Source organism: Heloderma suspectum, chromosome 1 (assembly GCF_057233095.1).
Source record: "Heloderma suspectum isolate Gila_16-S chromosome 1, 16-S_ref, whole genome shotgun sequence".
NCBI lineage: Eukaryota > Metazoa > Chordata > Lepidosauria > Squamata > Helodermatidae > Heloderma > Heloderma suspectum.
In genome coordinates this window covers 185,015,278-185,030,682 of record NC_139458.1, presented here as the reverse complement: position 1 = coordinate 185,030,682, position 15,405 = coordinate 185,015,278, and the positions used below count along the sequence as shown (strand labels likewise).

Here is a 15,405-nt window from a genome sequence, read left to right as displayed (position 1 = left end):
GATCAGTGCTGGGGTCATTGCATGTCTTAAGAACTACCCAGTTGTTGTAACAGGATTATAGGAATGCACCCAATTTCTCAAATAGCATATTAAAAAAATTATTAGATGTTCCAAATGTAGCACACTTCTCATTTTCCATGGGGGATGTGTGTTGGTGTTGATAATCTTCCATGTTAAACATTTCACTAGATATATTCAGTATTTTTCAATATTCAAGACAGAAAACTCAGTTAACTGCAATAAGAACTTCACACATCTTTCAGGTTAGTTAAACAAATAGGAAGATTTTATGGACCCTCCACTTGAAGGACACTTAAAAGTGAGGCAGGTTTCACTGGACTCAATGGGATTTCCCCCCTAAGAGCTGTTTCGCACATTACGCTTGAGTGTGCCACCAAGTGCACATTTGACAAAAAGATGTAGCAAATATTGGCTCTCTGACAAGTGTATCTGGGGAATATACATGTTTTCAACCAGCAGTTTGTTGCATTAACACTTTTAAAAACTAGAAAAACTAAAAGAAAACAAAATGGAAACAAATGAGGCTTGGATCCAATCTGATACGTTATCAGAAGGCACTACCATCATCAGCCGCAGCCCCTTGTGCTCCCAAAAGCAATTCCAGAGGGTCCCTCAACTCACACAGGAGGCTTGGAAAAGCCCCCTTGCAATAGCTGATGCTGCTTTGAGCTACTTTGGATTTTTAGCTTGGGTCCAAACCAGCTGTCATGTGAGTGCGGGCTGCCCTCCCCCAATTTCTCCCAACATCCTCCTCCCACTGTTCCAGAGCATCTCTCCACTGAGGAAGCCAGTCAACCAATCACACCCACTGAACTCTGCCCAAAGTGCAAGTCCGGCCTGGTCATTTTGTAAAACAGCGTGTCCTTTATTACGCTCCCTGTCCAATGTAAAAAATATTACAAAGGTTATCTTAACTAGATTGGCCCTTGACCTCAAAGCTTCACATCTTGCTATTTCCCCATGCTACTGAATAATATTCACTTGTCAGATATGGTTGCCTCAGGGGAACATGCAAGAGACTTTGACCACAGCAAGCTGCTCAAGAATGCAGAAAGCCTTTGAAAATGAAGCAGGACAGCCATTCCCTGAAGAATGTATTTACTTCCCACAGCTTTTAGTTCTGTTTTCTTCTCTGAAGGATCATATTTTCATTAGAATTACTAAAATATGAGCGTTGACATCAGATTTATACCATCTGGGTGGGGAGAGTGTGCTTCTGTACAAAAATTTATAAAAATAAACAGCCATTACCTCTATATAGAGAATTTAATGTGATTTTAAATTATGCAGAAACTGTTACCCCAATTAAAGACATGTATTTGCCTTAGAACTGACAGTGGAGTTTTATTCATTTTTTTGGAGAACCCAAATTTTTCCATCTATGGAGAAAAGCCTGGTACAAGCTGCTAGGGATTTAAATGATGCTTTAAGTGCTGCAAATATATTTCATACAGCCCTTGATAGTGTGCAGTGTCCATTATAGTACTTAGAATTTTTTTTTGCTCTATTCCCCCCAGCCCCACCTTACACCTTTTATTTAAACATTTCTAAATACCAGAAAGTCCCTTCTCCCATTATATACACTCAGGAGGCTTTTTCTGTACCCTAAAAGGGTTTCATTCCAACACTTTCCAAATTGCTCTGCTTCTCAGTAGTACAGGGGTTCATTGTACATTTACCTCTTAACAGTATATTTACCTCCTCTTCAGCATTCCAACCATACCCTCCTCCAGGTGACTCCACCCTCCCTGGTTTCCATTTTTCTTTTCCAACTGATACTCAATGTTTCATGGCTAAGGAACATGCTCCATACTTATTGGGCTGTTTCTTGGGGACTGAAAAGGTTTTTGTAGTTCTGTAAGTCTCAGGGTTCCTCTGACCAAACTGCTATCTCTTCTCTGGTCTCTCGGTGGTCCCTCCTGAGATTGCTATTAGAGGGAGTGATAGAGCCCCCATTTCGGGTATGTCAGCACAAGACTCACTGGTGCTACCATATTGGAATGAAGTGTTGCGCATTCCAAGACTCGCAAGATTTTAGAATTCAATTTCCCCCTTTTGAATTTTAAACATGTTCAAATTTTCCTTCTGAAATCTGAGATGGTTAAACATTAAATTCTAAGTTCATCTTATTAATGAATTGAAGGCAATTGAAGGCATCATGATAAATGTAGTCTTCCATATCTTCCCCTAAAATGTGTTAGTTTGTAATGCTGGTGAAGTTCTCATGAGCCAGGCTCAAGAACGGGGTCTTGGAAAACCTGCCTCAAAAGGCAAGATGAGTGGATTCTCCCTCTGGCTGGGAGAGTTTTTAGCTTTCCCCCATCTTGTCTGTCTCTGTTGTCCTCCCCCCGCAGAGCTATCTCATCCAAACACACTCCACCCTTTGCCTCCCTCATTGGCTGCATGGAAGCAGCAGTGGTGAGTGGAGAAACCAAAAAGGAAACCCCTTTTCCTCCTTTGCCCCTCCTTGCACTCCATCACCTAGACAACAGCATGATGGGAGCTATAACTCTTTCAAGGGCTCCTGCAATTTCAGTTTCAACATTTGATACTTATTCCCATGTAGTACAGTAGCTGGCTTTTTTCTTTTTACCTGATATGGATATCCAGCCCAGCACTGCTTGGTATTCCACAGCCAGGGACTCTTTAAGAAAAAAGAAAAAGAAGTTTAGATGTTGAGGAATGCAACAGGAACTTCTGTGCATTTGAATCACAGACATTTGGCTCTTACCAATCAATACCAAAACTAAAAAGGCTTATTATTAACAATGTATATGGTTTATTTTCATCAATGAGTTGCTCTATTCCTAACTGTAGGTCTGTATTAGAACCGAAGTACTGCCATGCTGGTTTCTGGAACGTTACAAACATGGCACTGAAGACAACAGCTGTTCCTTGGTTTTTGTCCCCAGCATCTAGAAGCCTGAAACATTCTGGCTCTATGCAGAGAGACTATCGTGGCTATCAAGATGTAATAGATTTCACAAAAGGAAAGAGCTGAGAACAGCTATCTAAATGTTCTAGAACTGGGGAGACTGGTATGCTGCAAAGTGAAGTGCTGGCCTTCCAGCTCTATCTTCATTTAGGTTCACAACAAGGCGTTCTGTTTTGGAGTTCAGACCCCACTTCTGTCTTGTAATTAAGTTCTTGGGCAAGTTACTTTTCTTTTAGTTTCAACAGTTTGCCTCTGGGAAATGAGTGTTTTGTGACTAGCCATGCCCAGCATGGCAGCCATTTTATGAATGAGCAAGCTCGCCCCATCGCAGCCATTAGGTGCCTCCAGATGAGGCTTATATTGCACCATTGCCCTGACTCATTCATGGAATTTTACAAAGGGTCCAGATGATGTCTTATACTCCTAGCCCTCCCATGTTTCCCCACTGCTTCTTATGGACAGTCTGTTAAATAAGAAAAGATGGAATAGTTGCACAATGCCCTCTGATGGTTAGCAGTAAGACTCCTCCATCTGGAAGCATCCTAAGGCAGTATTTATAGCAACTGTATATCAACTGCAGAAGTCCATAGCGTAGATCCAACAGTGATCACAAGTCCTCCTTAATATAGGTTGGATTTTTTATTGTATTTTTTCGGGCAAAGAAATTGAATCAAAATATCAAGAGATGAATAGTCAGTGTATTCAGCCTTCCTGGAATATCCAGTGGCAAAGTTACACCAAGGTGAATTAAGATACATACTGCGATACATACGTAAACACAAGAGAACAAGGATTTTTTTTTAAAGAAAACATCCAATAGTCTTTCCTTTCAATAGAACTAACAGCTGAAGAGATCCTCACAGAGAAAACCCTCACAGGCTTCCTGATTATTTGCATAAGATTTCTGACTATCCTCCAAGTTCCTAAAATGCAAGAACATGAAGTCCCTTAATTTTTTTTAAGTGTTTGACAACATTTAAAGAGCAGTTATTTCCCTGTGCTGCTAATATATCAATGCATTACATACAGCTCTAATAGGCCTGATTCAGACATTACAGCGGGAAACCAGGATGTCCTACTATGCGAACAAACTTTCGGTTGGTGTGATCCCCTTCCCCTCTTTTTTCAGGCAACAGAGGAGACTGAAAGCTTCCACTTTCGATTGAACTCAGGGAAATGTGATGGATTGGATACAGATTTAGGCTGGGTAAACTGCACTGATTCCCCGCCCCTCCCTTCTCACAGCGGCTACTCCAGCCCGTTGAAAACGCTATACAGAGTCTGGGTTCGGACGATCACAGGGGTAAAAGAAGCCATCATGGCTTCTCTCCCCAGCCCCATTGTTTGCATAATTACCCATGCTGCAGTGCAGGCTGCCGTGTTGTCCGAGTCTGGTGTGCGGTGGGGGTGGCTTCGTACCGACCCTACAACCCACAACTTACAGTAGGGGTTGTAGGGTGGGTAAGAAGCAACCCCTGCTGTACTGCGTGCCAGGTTCAGATGATGTACCAACCTGTGCTGAGTAAATACATCACAGGATTGTTGCAAGGATAAAATGGCGGTGGTAGGGAGTGGGTGGGGAACAGAAACAATGTGTGCTGTGTTGAGCTCCTTGAAAGGAGGGGCAGCATAAACAAAATCACAAAATCACAACAGTTAGTAATCTAGTAGTAATTGAAAATGTGGAATTCTGTTATGCTGTGGAGACAGTGTTCCACTGGCATGCAAGGAAAAGCATAGAACTTGAAGCTCATGCTTGCTCTTGCATCTATTTTTCCCACATCTGCATCCACATTATGTGAGAAATCATAAAAGATTTTTTTAAAAGGCTGTTCTGCATACATATACCCTTCAATAAACCCTTCTGGGTGAGGCTGATGCAAGTTGTGGCCCTCCAGATGTTTTGGCTACCCCTGCATCTATTTGGCCATGTTAGATGCAGCCCCTGCCCCCCCCCTTCTTAATGCAGCCTGGGGGAAACTGGAGTTGGTGGTAGCTCCTCATTTCACTCCACAAAAGAATTTAGATGAGCCTTTTGTATAGCCTTACATGCTACTTCCATTGCATTTGTAGAACTGAAGCTACTCAAATATTTTGAAACTGATCATTCACAATAACCTCACACACAATTAGTGCTCTCTTGAAAACAATAATCTCCTTCTAATCAGGCTAGAGATAAGATACACATTGTAATTTAGGAAGCAGAAAATTGGACAATCACTTTATTAGCAAAGAGGAAGAAAAAGAGATGCACTTCTATTGTTTAAGAGTACGGTGACACATCCTCAACCAAATCTGCAATGATAATTTTAGATGAATGATTTGTTTTAGCAGAGAAGCTCAAATCAAATGTCACTGACTTGGGAACTGGTCCATTTAAGCCAGAGAACTAAAACCATTAAGTAGGTTGATACTTTAGAAGCCAAGAACTAGCTTGGCCCACTAGAGTAGCTCTCAAAACATTAATTAAAATAAAAGTGGTATACATATGTCTTTCCTCCCTTAGGAAGGCTATGACAAACACTCTGGATTTCTTAGGCTATTGCTTGGACCAAGGGCTGGTTCACACACATGCATGTGATATCTGCCACCTCTAGCGAAGATTCCCATGTGTGAATGAGCACCGCAGAACAAACACCACAGCAACAAAACTTCCACGCAGTGCTTTTCAGAAAGTCACTTCACATATTCAGCTGCCAAATATCAGGTAATGGAGAAATAAAGCTCTAAGCAAAGTGCGCACAAACTGGCCTTAACAGCTAGCTATCTGATAGAAATGCTGCTGCTGTTATGCAGCAAATACTGGAATCGCCTTGTAGCGAATAAATCCTTATTGAACACCTTGAACAACTACAGTTTTTCAATAAACTTGAGTAAGCTCGTGAATCTGGATAGAATGAAACCGAAGGCAGTATGGAGGAAACACCACAAGTACACTGATGAAAGACTGCACATTCAATACCATTAGATAAGGAAGGAATAAGGAAGAACATAAGGCAGGAGGGCAGGAAGTAAAGCAGAAGTCAAGACAAGCTTTAAAAAAAAAAGATGAGAAAGCTTGTGAGTAGAAGGGAGGCAGCTGATCTGAAGGAAAAAGAGAGGCACCTAAAATGAGCAAACAAGAGAGCATTGGACAAAACAAAAAATATGCACAAAAAAGTGAATATGCACAAAAAGCGCTCAGCAAATGAAAGGGGATCAAATCATCTGCAGTAAGCATTACCAACTTTAGAGAAAAAGAAACCTCAAGAGAAGTAAACAGATCTACAACAGAGAGAAGGCTAGCAACACCATAACAATTTCTCCCAAGGCAAACTAAAACTTCCTGTGAAAGCAAGTAACTGATGTTTTTTTATGCAGACAGAAAAATTCCAGAATGCCTCAACACTTGATGATGTCACTGAAAACTTTGCAATATTTTTCAGTTCTGTGCAGACTGCTATGATATATATATAATCAGGGTAGAGGGGAAATGGAGGGTTTTTTCCAGAGACTGGATATGCCGCACAGGTGAGCCCAGTCCTGCAAGCCCTGTTCTCCTTGGAATAGAGCTAATGCTTGACCTCATCAATCAGTGTATTGCCCCAGCCGTGGTCTTTGACCTCTTAATTTAGAGGTGCCAAGACAGTGATAAAGCAGACCCAGGTTTACTTACAAGGAGCACTTTATTGAGTACAAGCAGCACACAGGCATACCCAATGGTTGGATCAGACAGCTTCTCTGAACCCAGAGCCATGGGGTAACATGGGTTTTATAGCATACATGTTAGCAATGAGGCAGCATGACAGCAGCAAGCGCCCCCTAGCATTCATTCTCAGCATGGACTAACAGTGTGTGGTTCTCAGCACAGCCACCTGTAGCTTTAAGACAAACAAACTTCGCTTCCCAGGCAGAGTGCTTGATAACACTCTCACTCATTAGTATGGAATGTGCTGAGGCCGCTATCGGCCTTTTGACTCCTCTCACATGCTCAGAGGCTTACTAACGAGGGAACTGTACCAATAATGAACTTAATGGATCTCTAGGCCCCTCTATCACTACAGGTGACTTGGTTACACTCCTGGGGCCAATCAGCAACGCATACCAGGAAGAATGTGAGGTCAGTGCCAGCTGCCCTGTGTACGCTACTCCCTAGTGCGATGCCACTTGGTTAGATAGATTTTCTCAGTGTTCCTGACTGGTTGCTAAACTGCCAACGTAGAAGAAACTAAGAAGAACTCAACTGCATCAGATCAAAAGACCATCTTGTCCATCATCCTGTTCCCCACTGTAGCAAACCAGATGCCTTCAGAAAGCCCACAAGGAAAAGGGGAAAGCAGCTTCCCACACCCTATTGTTCCACATCAGCAAGCCATTACTACAACATGTGCAAGCGAAACCCAGACATTATTTATGCCTTGTGCAACATTATTTATCTTCTATCTATTACTTATTATTATTATATTACATAGGCATGGGAGTACCTGTATAGTTAAGAAAGACAGGCTCCACCTGTATTCCACTGTTATGCAGTCTGAATGTTTTAAATGTTAATCACATCTGTAATAACAGTATTTGGGTTTTATGTTCTCTTCCTTTGCATAATAAAGTTCTCTTCCTTTACAGGCTGGGGGAAACACTGAAATTTGGATCAGTGCTGGATTAATGTTTAAGGCAGGGGTCCTCAACACGGCACCATGGTGCCCGTGGACACCTCCAATGGCGCCCACAAAGGTCTCCACCCCTTGGCTCCTTCAATTTTTTTTTCCATAAAAACCTTGGAAAACGTTTGGGTACTCTTCTTTCTCTCCCTTTCTAGCCTCTATCCTTGCTTTCTCTCTCTCCTCTCTACCCCTCTTCATTGCTATTTTCCCCTCCTTCCCAGCCTCCAGCCTTACTATTTCTCCTCCCCACCCGCCTAGTCAGGCCCCCACAGCAGCCATGATGTGACTGGCCACATCATCCTTGGGAGCCATTTTGTGGTGGTGCCCCCAGCAGTTTCTCATAATTCCTATACGTGCCCATGGGTCCAAAAAGGTTGGAGACTCCTGGTTGAAGGAGACATATGCTTTTAAATTCTGAACCTTTAATTTTGACAACCGGTCTCTTGGATACCTTATTTTAAGTGGCAAAGTGCAATCTTGTGTATATTTGACCAAAAATAAAACTAGCAGAGTAACTATTCAAATTTATCAGAATATCGAAGGTGCACACTCACTGTGCTCCACTTCTAAATTCGAAAGATTTAATTAATACATGTTTACTGCTTGCATGGCAAAGAGGGTAAGCCCAAGAGGCTTAACTTATAGTTTCCATGCTTGAATTTGAAAGTGCCTTAAAGGCCTTCTTTTAAACCAGATTCTTGAACCAGAACTTCAAGCTGCTTCCTTCCGTCACCCTTTCCAATTGTCCAACACCTGCACCTCCATGACATACTAATGCTGAAAAGCTGTATACATCAATTTCCCATGGTAGCACACAAGGCCTCCCCTCGGAGCGCACAGCTCCCATAATACAGCATTCCAAAATTTACGCTTGCCGGGGTGTGTGGCGATTTAGGATTTTTTTGGGGGAGGGGGTGCATAACACTGCAAAAGAGGCCTGGGTGTCTGCCTGTTGCTGAGCATGCATGATCGAACAAAATGTACGTTTATGTAATTTTTTAAGTGGTTGGTTGGTCCAATATGCAAAAGATACCATCTTGACCTACTCTGCCAAAGTCCTAGAAATTCTATTTAGACTAAAAGCCCACAGAGTCAGTTAATAATGAAATTATATATTACACACACACACACAAACACACACACACTGTGCTTCCCAACAGGGATTTGTAGCTGCCTTTCCACAAATGTATCTCTGACAAACTTTGACAAGCAGATAATGTCCATCCTATCCTTTCAGGGGAAATCCTTTCCACTTCTTATGGCATACAACTAACACAGGATTTTAGAAAGATCTATTAACTTTTTCCTTTCCTTTCACTGAGCTTCACCATGCCATGCTTGATTAGCATCCAGTGCTACCATAGTAGTGCACAGATGGAAGTAAAAGGAAGGCACAGTGTCTTCACAAAATTATTGGATGGAGTCAAAGGTTTGTGATCTGCCACAAGGTATCCCCAACCAAGCCACACATAAAGCTACAGAGGAGTTGCACAATAGCACTGCTTAGAAAATTCTACATGGGAGATGAGTCTATAATCCAACACCCTACACTTGCAATGGACGCCTACTGCCTGCTATGATGTTTAACATAAACAACTTCAAATATAATTAAGTTAATCAAACTTTCTCATTGCCTCATTACAATATTTATTTAAAGAGATTGAGCAAAGGGCGGGATGCGCCTTATCTTGTCTGACCTCAGAAACTAAGAAGGATCAGCCCTGGTTAGTACTTGGATGGGAGACTGCCTGGGAATCAGGCTTCCTGCATCGAGCAGGAGGTTGGACTCGATGGTCTTGTAGGCCCCTTCCAACTCTATGATTCTATGTTATGGTTTTCTAAAGTATCATAATAGAGTTAATAGGCTGGATCCAACTAGATCCAACCCTCACATGTATGGAAATCTGCTCACGCAACTGGACTTTCCCGTCTTCTTTTCCTCCCTGCAGCATCCCCCGTGCACCCAAAATCTGCTCTGGAAGGTCCCCCAACTCTCCAGAGCAGATCTGGAGGGCAAGCGATGGGCCGCAAGGAGGAAGGGGAAATCAGTGGTTCCCTTCCACTTGCAGAATGACACCACTGGATACCACCCACCGAAAAAGGTTAATACAAAAAAATTAACAGTAATAAAGTTTCAGCCAAATGTATTTGTCTAGCACCATGATTACTAAGGAATGAATAGGAGTCTAACTTGGATAAAATTTAGGACAATAATAGCACAATAATAAATAGCTGTTTCTACTACTGAACATTTAAGTGATCTAAGCACCATAATCCTCTTCATCCCTGAAGCACTTTCACAACCTGATCCTAAAACATGTTTATTGGAGCAAACCCTACTGAAATCAGTGGGATTTCCTAGTGGGCAAGCTTAAAATTGCATCCTTACACAGCATAACCCTAAATATGTTTACTCAGAATTACATCCCATTGAATTCAGTAGGACTTACTCCCAATAAGAAAGCAGAAAAGTGCCATTCTGCTTTATAAAAAGAGCTTCAGATCCCCATGTTTACCCACATAACAGTTCTATTGAACAGGCCACAAATATTCCCACCCTACAGATGGGGAATTGCAGGCGAGAGGCGGACATTACCTCAAGCCATACAAGGAGTCCACAGAAGATATAAGATTTTGGTTCCAGAACTCTCAGGTCCAACCCCCAATCCCCTGGATCATTCCAGGAAGCAAAATGGCCCCAGCCCACTGCTATTAACCCTTAAATCAAACAGGACAAAGATGGGGAAAACATTTGATAAATCAGCAGTGTGCATCCAATAGGGGAGTGTTAATGGTAGCAGACACAGCATAGGGCATTCTTATTATGAACTCTGCCAAAACTCAATGCTTATAAAATCATTCCTGTTGGATTAGCCTGTCTCTCACTTTGTGTAAGGGACTGAAATATTCATAACTTTCTGAGGCTCAAGTCTCCTTTGTCAGCAGCCTAGCTGTTCAGCTGAAACCAAAAACTAGGACAATCTATCAACATTAATGTGCAGGAATAGATGGTCCTAGCAATGCAGCCAAATATAGCCAAATATGAAATCATACTCTGCCTTGGTAAGCTGAAAAGGAATTTGTTCTACAGCCCACATCTGACTCTATTATATTCCACAGGCAAGCCCTCGTCCTTATATGCAATCTTGCCAGAGATATCCCAAATTATTTGAGGAGACATTTTGAATGATGTAATTTACACATTGCACAAACTTTTTTCACGCTGAGAATAAGTGCACTATTGGTCATTTGCCAAGGACTGAGGTGGCAGAGAAGGAAAGACAGACTGTATGAAACAAGGGATAATCAGCGCAAGACGGAAAAACACTGGGGTGTTGATGAGAAGATACACTGGCTGTACTGACATCCTTTACTGACAATGCAACATAAAAATTATCTGGTTTCCAGGTCTTTGGCAGAAAATAAAAGTGCCCCGGAATTATTTGCCATATTAACTTCAGGTAGAATGAACACCCATCATCAATGGTCTTGTGTTTTGAGTTCGCTATGCAATATATGATTCGCTAAAGCAGGGGTGCACAATCTTTTTGGCCCAGAAGGCTGCACTGGGTGCCCCCTGCATGGTGGGAGCCACACAAGCGTGCACATTCACATACAACTCATATCTCAATCAAGACGCCCCCTGCCCCCCCCCCCCAATTCACCACAGCATGGGAGTTTTGGGTCAATGATGAGTACACATTTAGGCTGGCTTCACTACAGACAGCACCAATTCATGTGGAGATGAAAATGCTGTCCAACTGGTGTGGGTCTATTCTCAGCCTGTGAAAGTGGATGAACATTTCAGCCATTTCTTCTGGGAGCATGGGAGAAATTCTAGAATTTTTCAGGAAGTATGGCTTATCACAATAAGTATAGCTTCCCCCCCTTTACACATAACTGCTTTGTTGCTGTGCGTGGTGACAGAACTGTGTGATCAAAAGCCCAGTGAGATTGTGAAGGCATTAGAACTGCCCCCAAATGAAGGACAAAATGCTCTAGGAATGGTATCTATGGTTCCTGCTATAGAAACCTCGTTCCTAAAGCATCCCTGCAGTGTCTGAGGAAGCAAACAGGAACCTTCGAGCACTGCTTCCTGGGACACTCTAGGAACAAGGCTTCTATGGCAGGAACCATACAGTCTACAGGGATCTCCCTTTTTGCGGTGGTGGCAGCAAATGCTGGGGGTTTCAGGAGCCATCAGACTGGGCATAAGGGGCTACCTGTGGGTTGCACTTCTTGCAGTGTCAACTGTATAAGTCACTGATTGACTTAGTTAACAGCAGCTAACTAGTAAGTAACAATCCCACCAGCTGGATGCAAAACCCCACTTTTTGAAGAACTTAAATGCTTTACTTTCTTCATCCCTCCCTGATCATTCTCTCCAGTTGTTGCCTTGTGCAAGCCTTGGATCCCCCAAAGTGCTCTGTTGAATGATTAGTACATCACTTGCATAACTGTATCCTTTTATTTCACCATTTCCCCTCATAATTGGCCCTGCATTTTCTTTTGCCACCACCCTCACATTGAGAACCACCCTACTGAATGGACTCTCTTAGTCCAAAGGGCAATATGTGCAGCCATTTATTCATCACATGGATCAACATTCTCTTAATTAGTTTCCAACTTTTGTTCACACAATACAACCCACACCAGGTCTTTCCTCCTGAGTAAGCACTTCCTTCTTATGGTTAGATTCTTTTACTGATCCTGTATTTCCTTTACTCAGTACTTCTGACCCCAGATGCCTTACATTTTGCTAAAACACTGTTAGCCCAATCAATATTTTTTTAAAAACATATATGTTAGAGGAAACCTAATTAAGCATACACCTGAAACCCTAGTGTTCAAACAGTCAAAGGAAAAACACTAAGAAAACTGTGCTTGCAGCAGTAGGAAATCATAGATGTGGAGGAAAATACTAGTTACTGGGAATTAGGCACATTTAGAGCGGGTGCTCTTTCCCCGGGGGCAGAGTCTATACAGTTTTCCCTACTTCAGGCAAATGCTCTGTGAGAAGGCACTCTGTTTTGGAAGGCGGAAGACCACAGAGATTCTGCCTCCAAGGAAGGGGATCAGCTTGAAAGGCTAAGGACACCAAATTCCCAACTTAATCCTTTATAACAACAACAACAACAACAACAATAATAATTTACATTTCTATACCACCCCATAGCCGAAGCTCTCTGGGTGGTTTACAAAGGTTAGAACATTAAAACTACAATATGCAAATTTTAAAATATAAAAAACACAGTCAGTATACACAAAGACAACATATAAAAACAACTTTGAGAAATCAGCTAAACCATAAAACAAATCCAGGATCAATTAAAACTCATCACATGCTGCCAAATGCCTGGGAAAAAAGTCTTGACCTGGTGCTGGAAAGGTAACAATGTTGGTGCCAGGCAGGCCTCATCAGGGAGATCATTCCAGAATTGGGGGGCCACCACCAAGAAGGCCCTCTCCCTTGTTGCGGTCTTTCGAGACTCCCTTGGAGTAGGCACCCAGATGAGGACCTTAGATGTTGAGCACAGTGTACGGGTATGTTTGAGCCCAGAGAGGTGCTCCGTCAGGTACTGCAGTCCTGAGCCATGTAAGGCTTTATAGGTTTAATTTAATAGTCTTCCCCAACGTGGTGCCCTCCAGATATGTCAGGCTACAGCTCCCACAATCCTCAGCCAGCATGGTCATTGGCCACGAAGGCTGACAACAGTGAGGGTTGTAGTCTAACACATCTGGAAGCCACCAGGTTGGGGGAGGCTAGTTTAATGGTTCCCTGTAAAAAAAAAAAAATTTATTTATTTACAATATTTATATACTGCTCCATATCAAAAGATTTTGGAGTGCTGAACAGCAAAGATAAAAGAATAAAACACCATGTTAAAACAATTAAAACATTTTTAAAAGAAACAAGTTCTGAAATTTCATAAAGTGCAGCTGGTCACTCAAGGAAGGCTTCCTGAAATAACAATATCTTCAGAAGGTGCCGGAAGCAACACAACATTGGCACCTGCCTGACCTCTAAAGGCACAGAGTTCCCAGGAAGGAGGCCACCCTACTGAAGGCTCTTCTCCAGGAGGATTCTAGTCAAGCCATAGGTCCATGTGGAACCACCCGGAATATGCTCTCTGATGACTTTGGTGATCAGGCAGTGTGGTAAGGGAGAAGGCGCTCTCTCAGGTATCCTGGCCCCAAGTTGTTTAGGGTTTTGTACACTAGTACAAAAACCTTAAACCTGGCCTGGTAGGGAATGGGCAGCCAGTGCAGTTCCCTCAGCAAAGGAGTTGCATGCTGAAAAGGGGCAACTCCCAGTAACAGCTGAGCTGCTGTGTTCTGCACTAGCTCCAGCTTCTGGAGCAGCCTTAAGGACAGACCCACACAGAGCGCGTTGCAGTAATCCAGTCTTGAGGTTACTAGCACCTGTACCACTGTGGCCAAGCTATCCCTGTCCAGGAAAGGCCATAGCTGGTGAACTAGCCAAAGCTGTTAAAAGGTGCTCTGAGCTGCCATGGCCACTTGGGTCTCCAGTGACAGTGATGGATCTAGGAGTACCCCCAGACTACAAACCTGATCTTTCAGAGGGAGTGCAACTCCATCCAGAACAGGAAAGACGCCTGTCTCCCGGACTCGGGAACCACTCACCCTCAGGGCCTCTGCCTTGCCAGGATTCAGCTTCAATTTATTGGCCCTCATCCAGCCCATTACTGAGTTTAGGTACTGAGTCACAAGGAGATCTTCCATTAGTTCAAGGCCTTCCAGTACCTCAAGATTGTCAACACTACCCCTGAATTAAGCAACTTGCGAGTATTACAATTAAAATCGGGAGAGGAATACTGATGAATCTTGTCTTAAGAACGAAGGCACGCTTCATCTGCTTAACTAAAATGACAGCAGCTTCAGCATCCATTGCCATCAGTGGGATGTAAGGATCCTGACTTTGCACAGGATGCAGTGGCTCCAATCCCTCAAAGTGCTCTGCTTGTAGAAGTCCTGTTCAGCATATGGCACGTGTCCTTTTACAAAGATCTATATGAACAAACACTTGCTGGAGTTTTAAGAATCCTGAGTGGGACTGGATAAGCACATTTCTAGCAATCCTCCCATTTGTGAAGGGAGCTCTCTGGGTTTGGGGCCAGTGGTTGCTGGTTTTTAAAAATAAAATAATATGTCATACAAGTTGAACTTGACCACTTACTCACAGGCATGGAAATGAGTTTCCAAGAGCTGGTTTCAACTACCTTCTTGAAAGGCATCTTTAGCGAGAAAAATAAGAGCACAGTCATAGAGAAGTTTAAAGAGGGCACAGGAATAGAACAAGTATCTTCGTTCCAACCTTGCTTTTCAGGGTTACCGTTTAACCCTGCCCTAGCCCATCTTTGCTAGCCTTGATCAAATTCTGTCCTCTTTCTTCAGATTTGTCCAGTGAGCCTTGCTCTTCTATATTCTACACACTGCATGATGTAGAGTTCTGCTGTTTTCATTGAGATTATGCTAGAAAAGATAATGTGCTTTTTAAAAAAGCTGCCAAATATTTCTTTCAAAAGGGTTTTATAAATGCAAGTTCAAATCCAGCTCAGAAAAGATAGCAGAAATGTCTGTTTATATTTTACTGATGACAGCTCAGAAGTATGAGAGGGTTTTCCCCCACCCCCTTACTAATGTAAAGTTTTGTACATGTTAGCCAAGTTATTACAAGGCCACATAGTCCACAAAGGAAGTGAGTATTTATAGTTTTGTAATTATTAGGGAAAACTACAAGAATACCATGTTTGGTACTCCAAAATAATCATACACAAAAACTGG

The 15,405-nt window shown here is 42.6% G+C and overlaps 1 protein-coding gene across 2 annotated transcripts in view; it reads right to left on the bottom strand.

Annotated features, from left to right (window-relative positions):
* Positions 1-15,405, bottom strand: part of CERS6 (ceramide synthase 6) — a 150,698-nt gene that overhangs the window by 44,210 nt on the left and 91,083 nt on the right. For both annotated transcript variants that reach the window (XM_084812136.1, XM_084812146.1), the window contains exon 5: positions 2,615-2,665. In XM_084812136.1, coding sequence (XP_084668262.1) covers positions 2,615-2,665 — 51 coding nt within the window. The remainder of the gene's footprint in view (positions 1-2,614; positions 2,666-15,405) is intronic.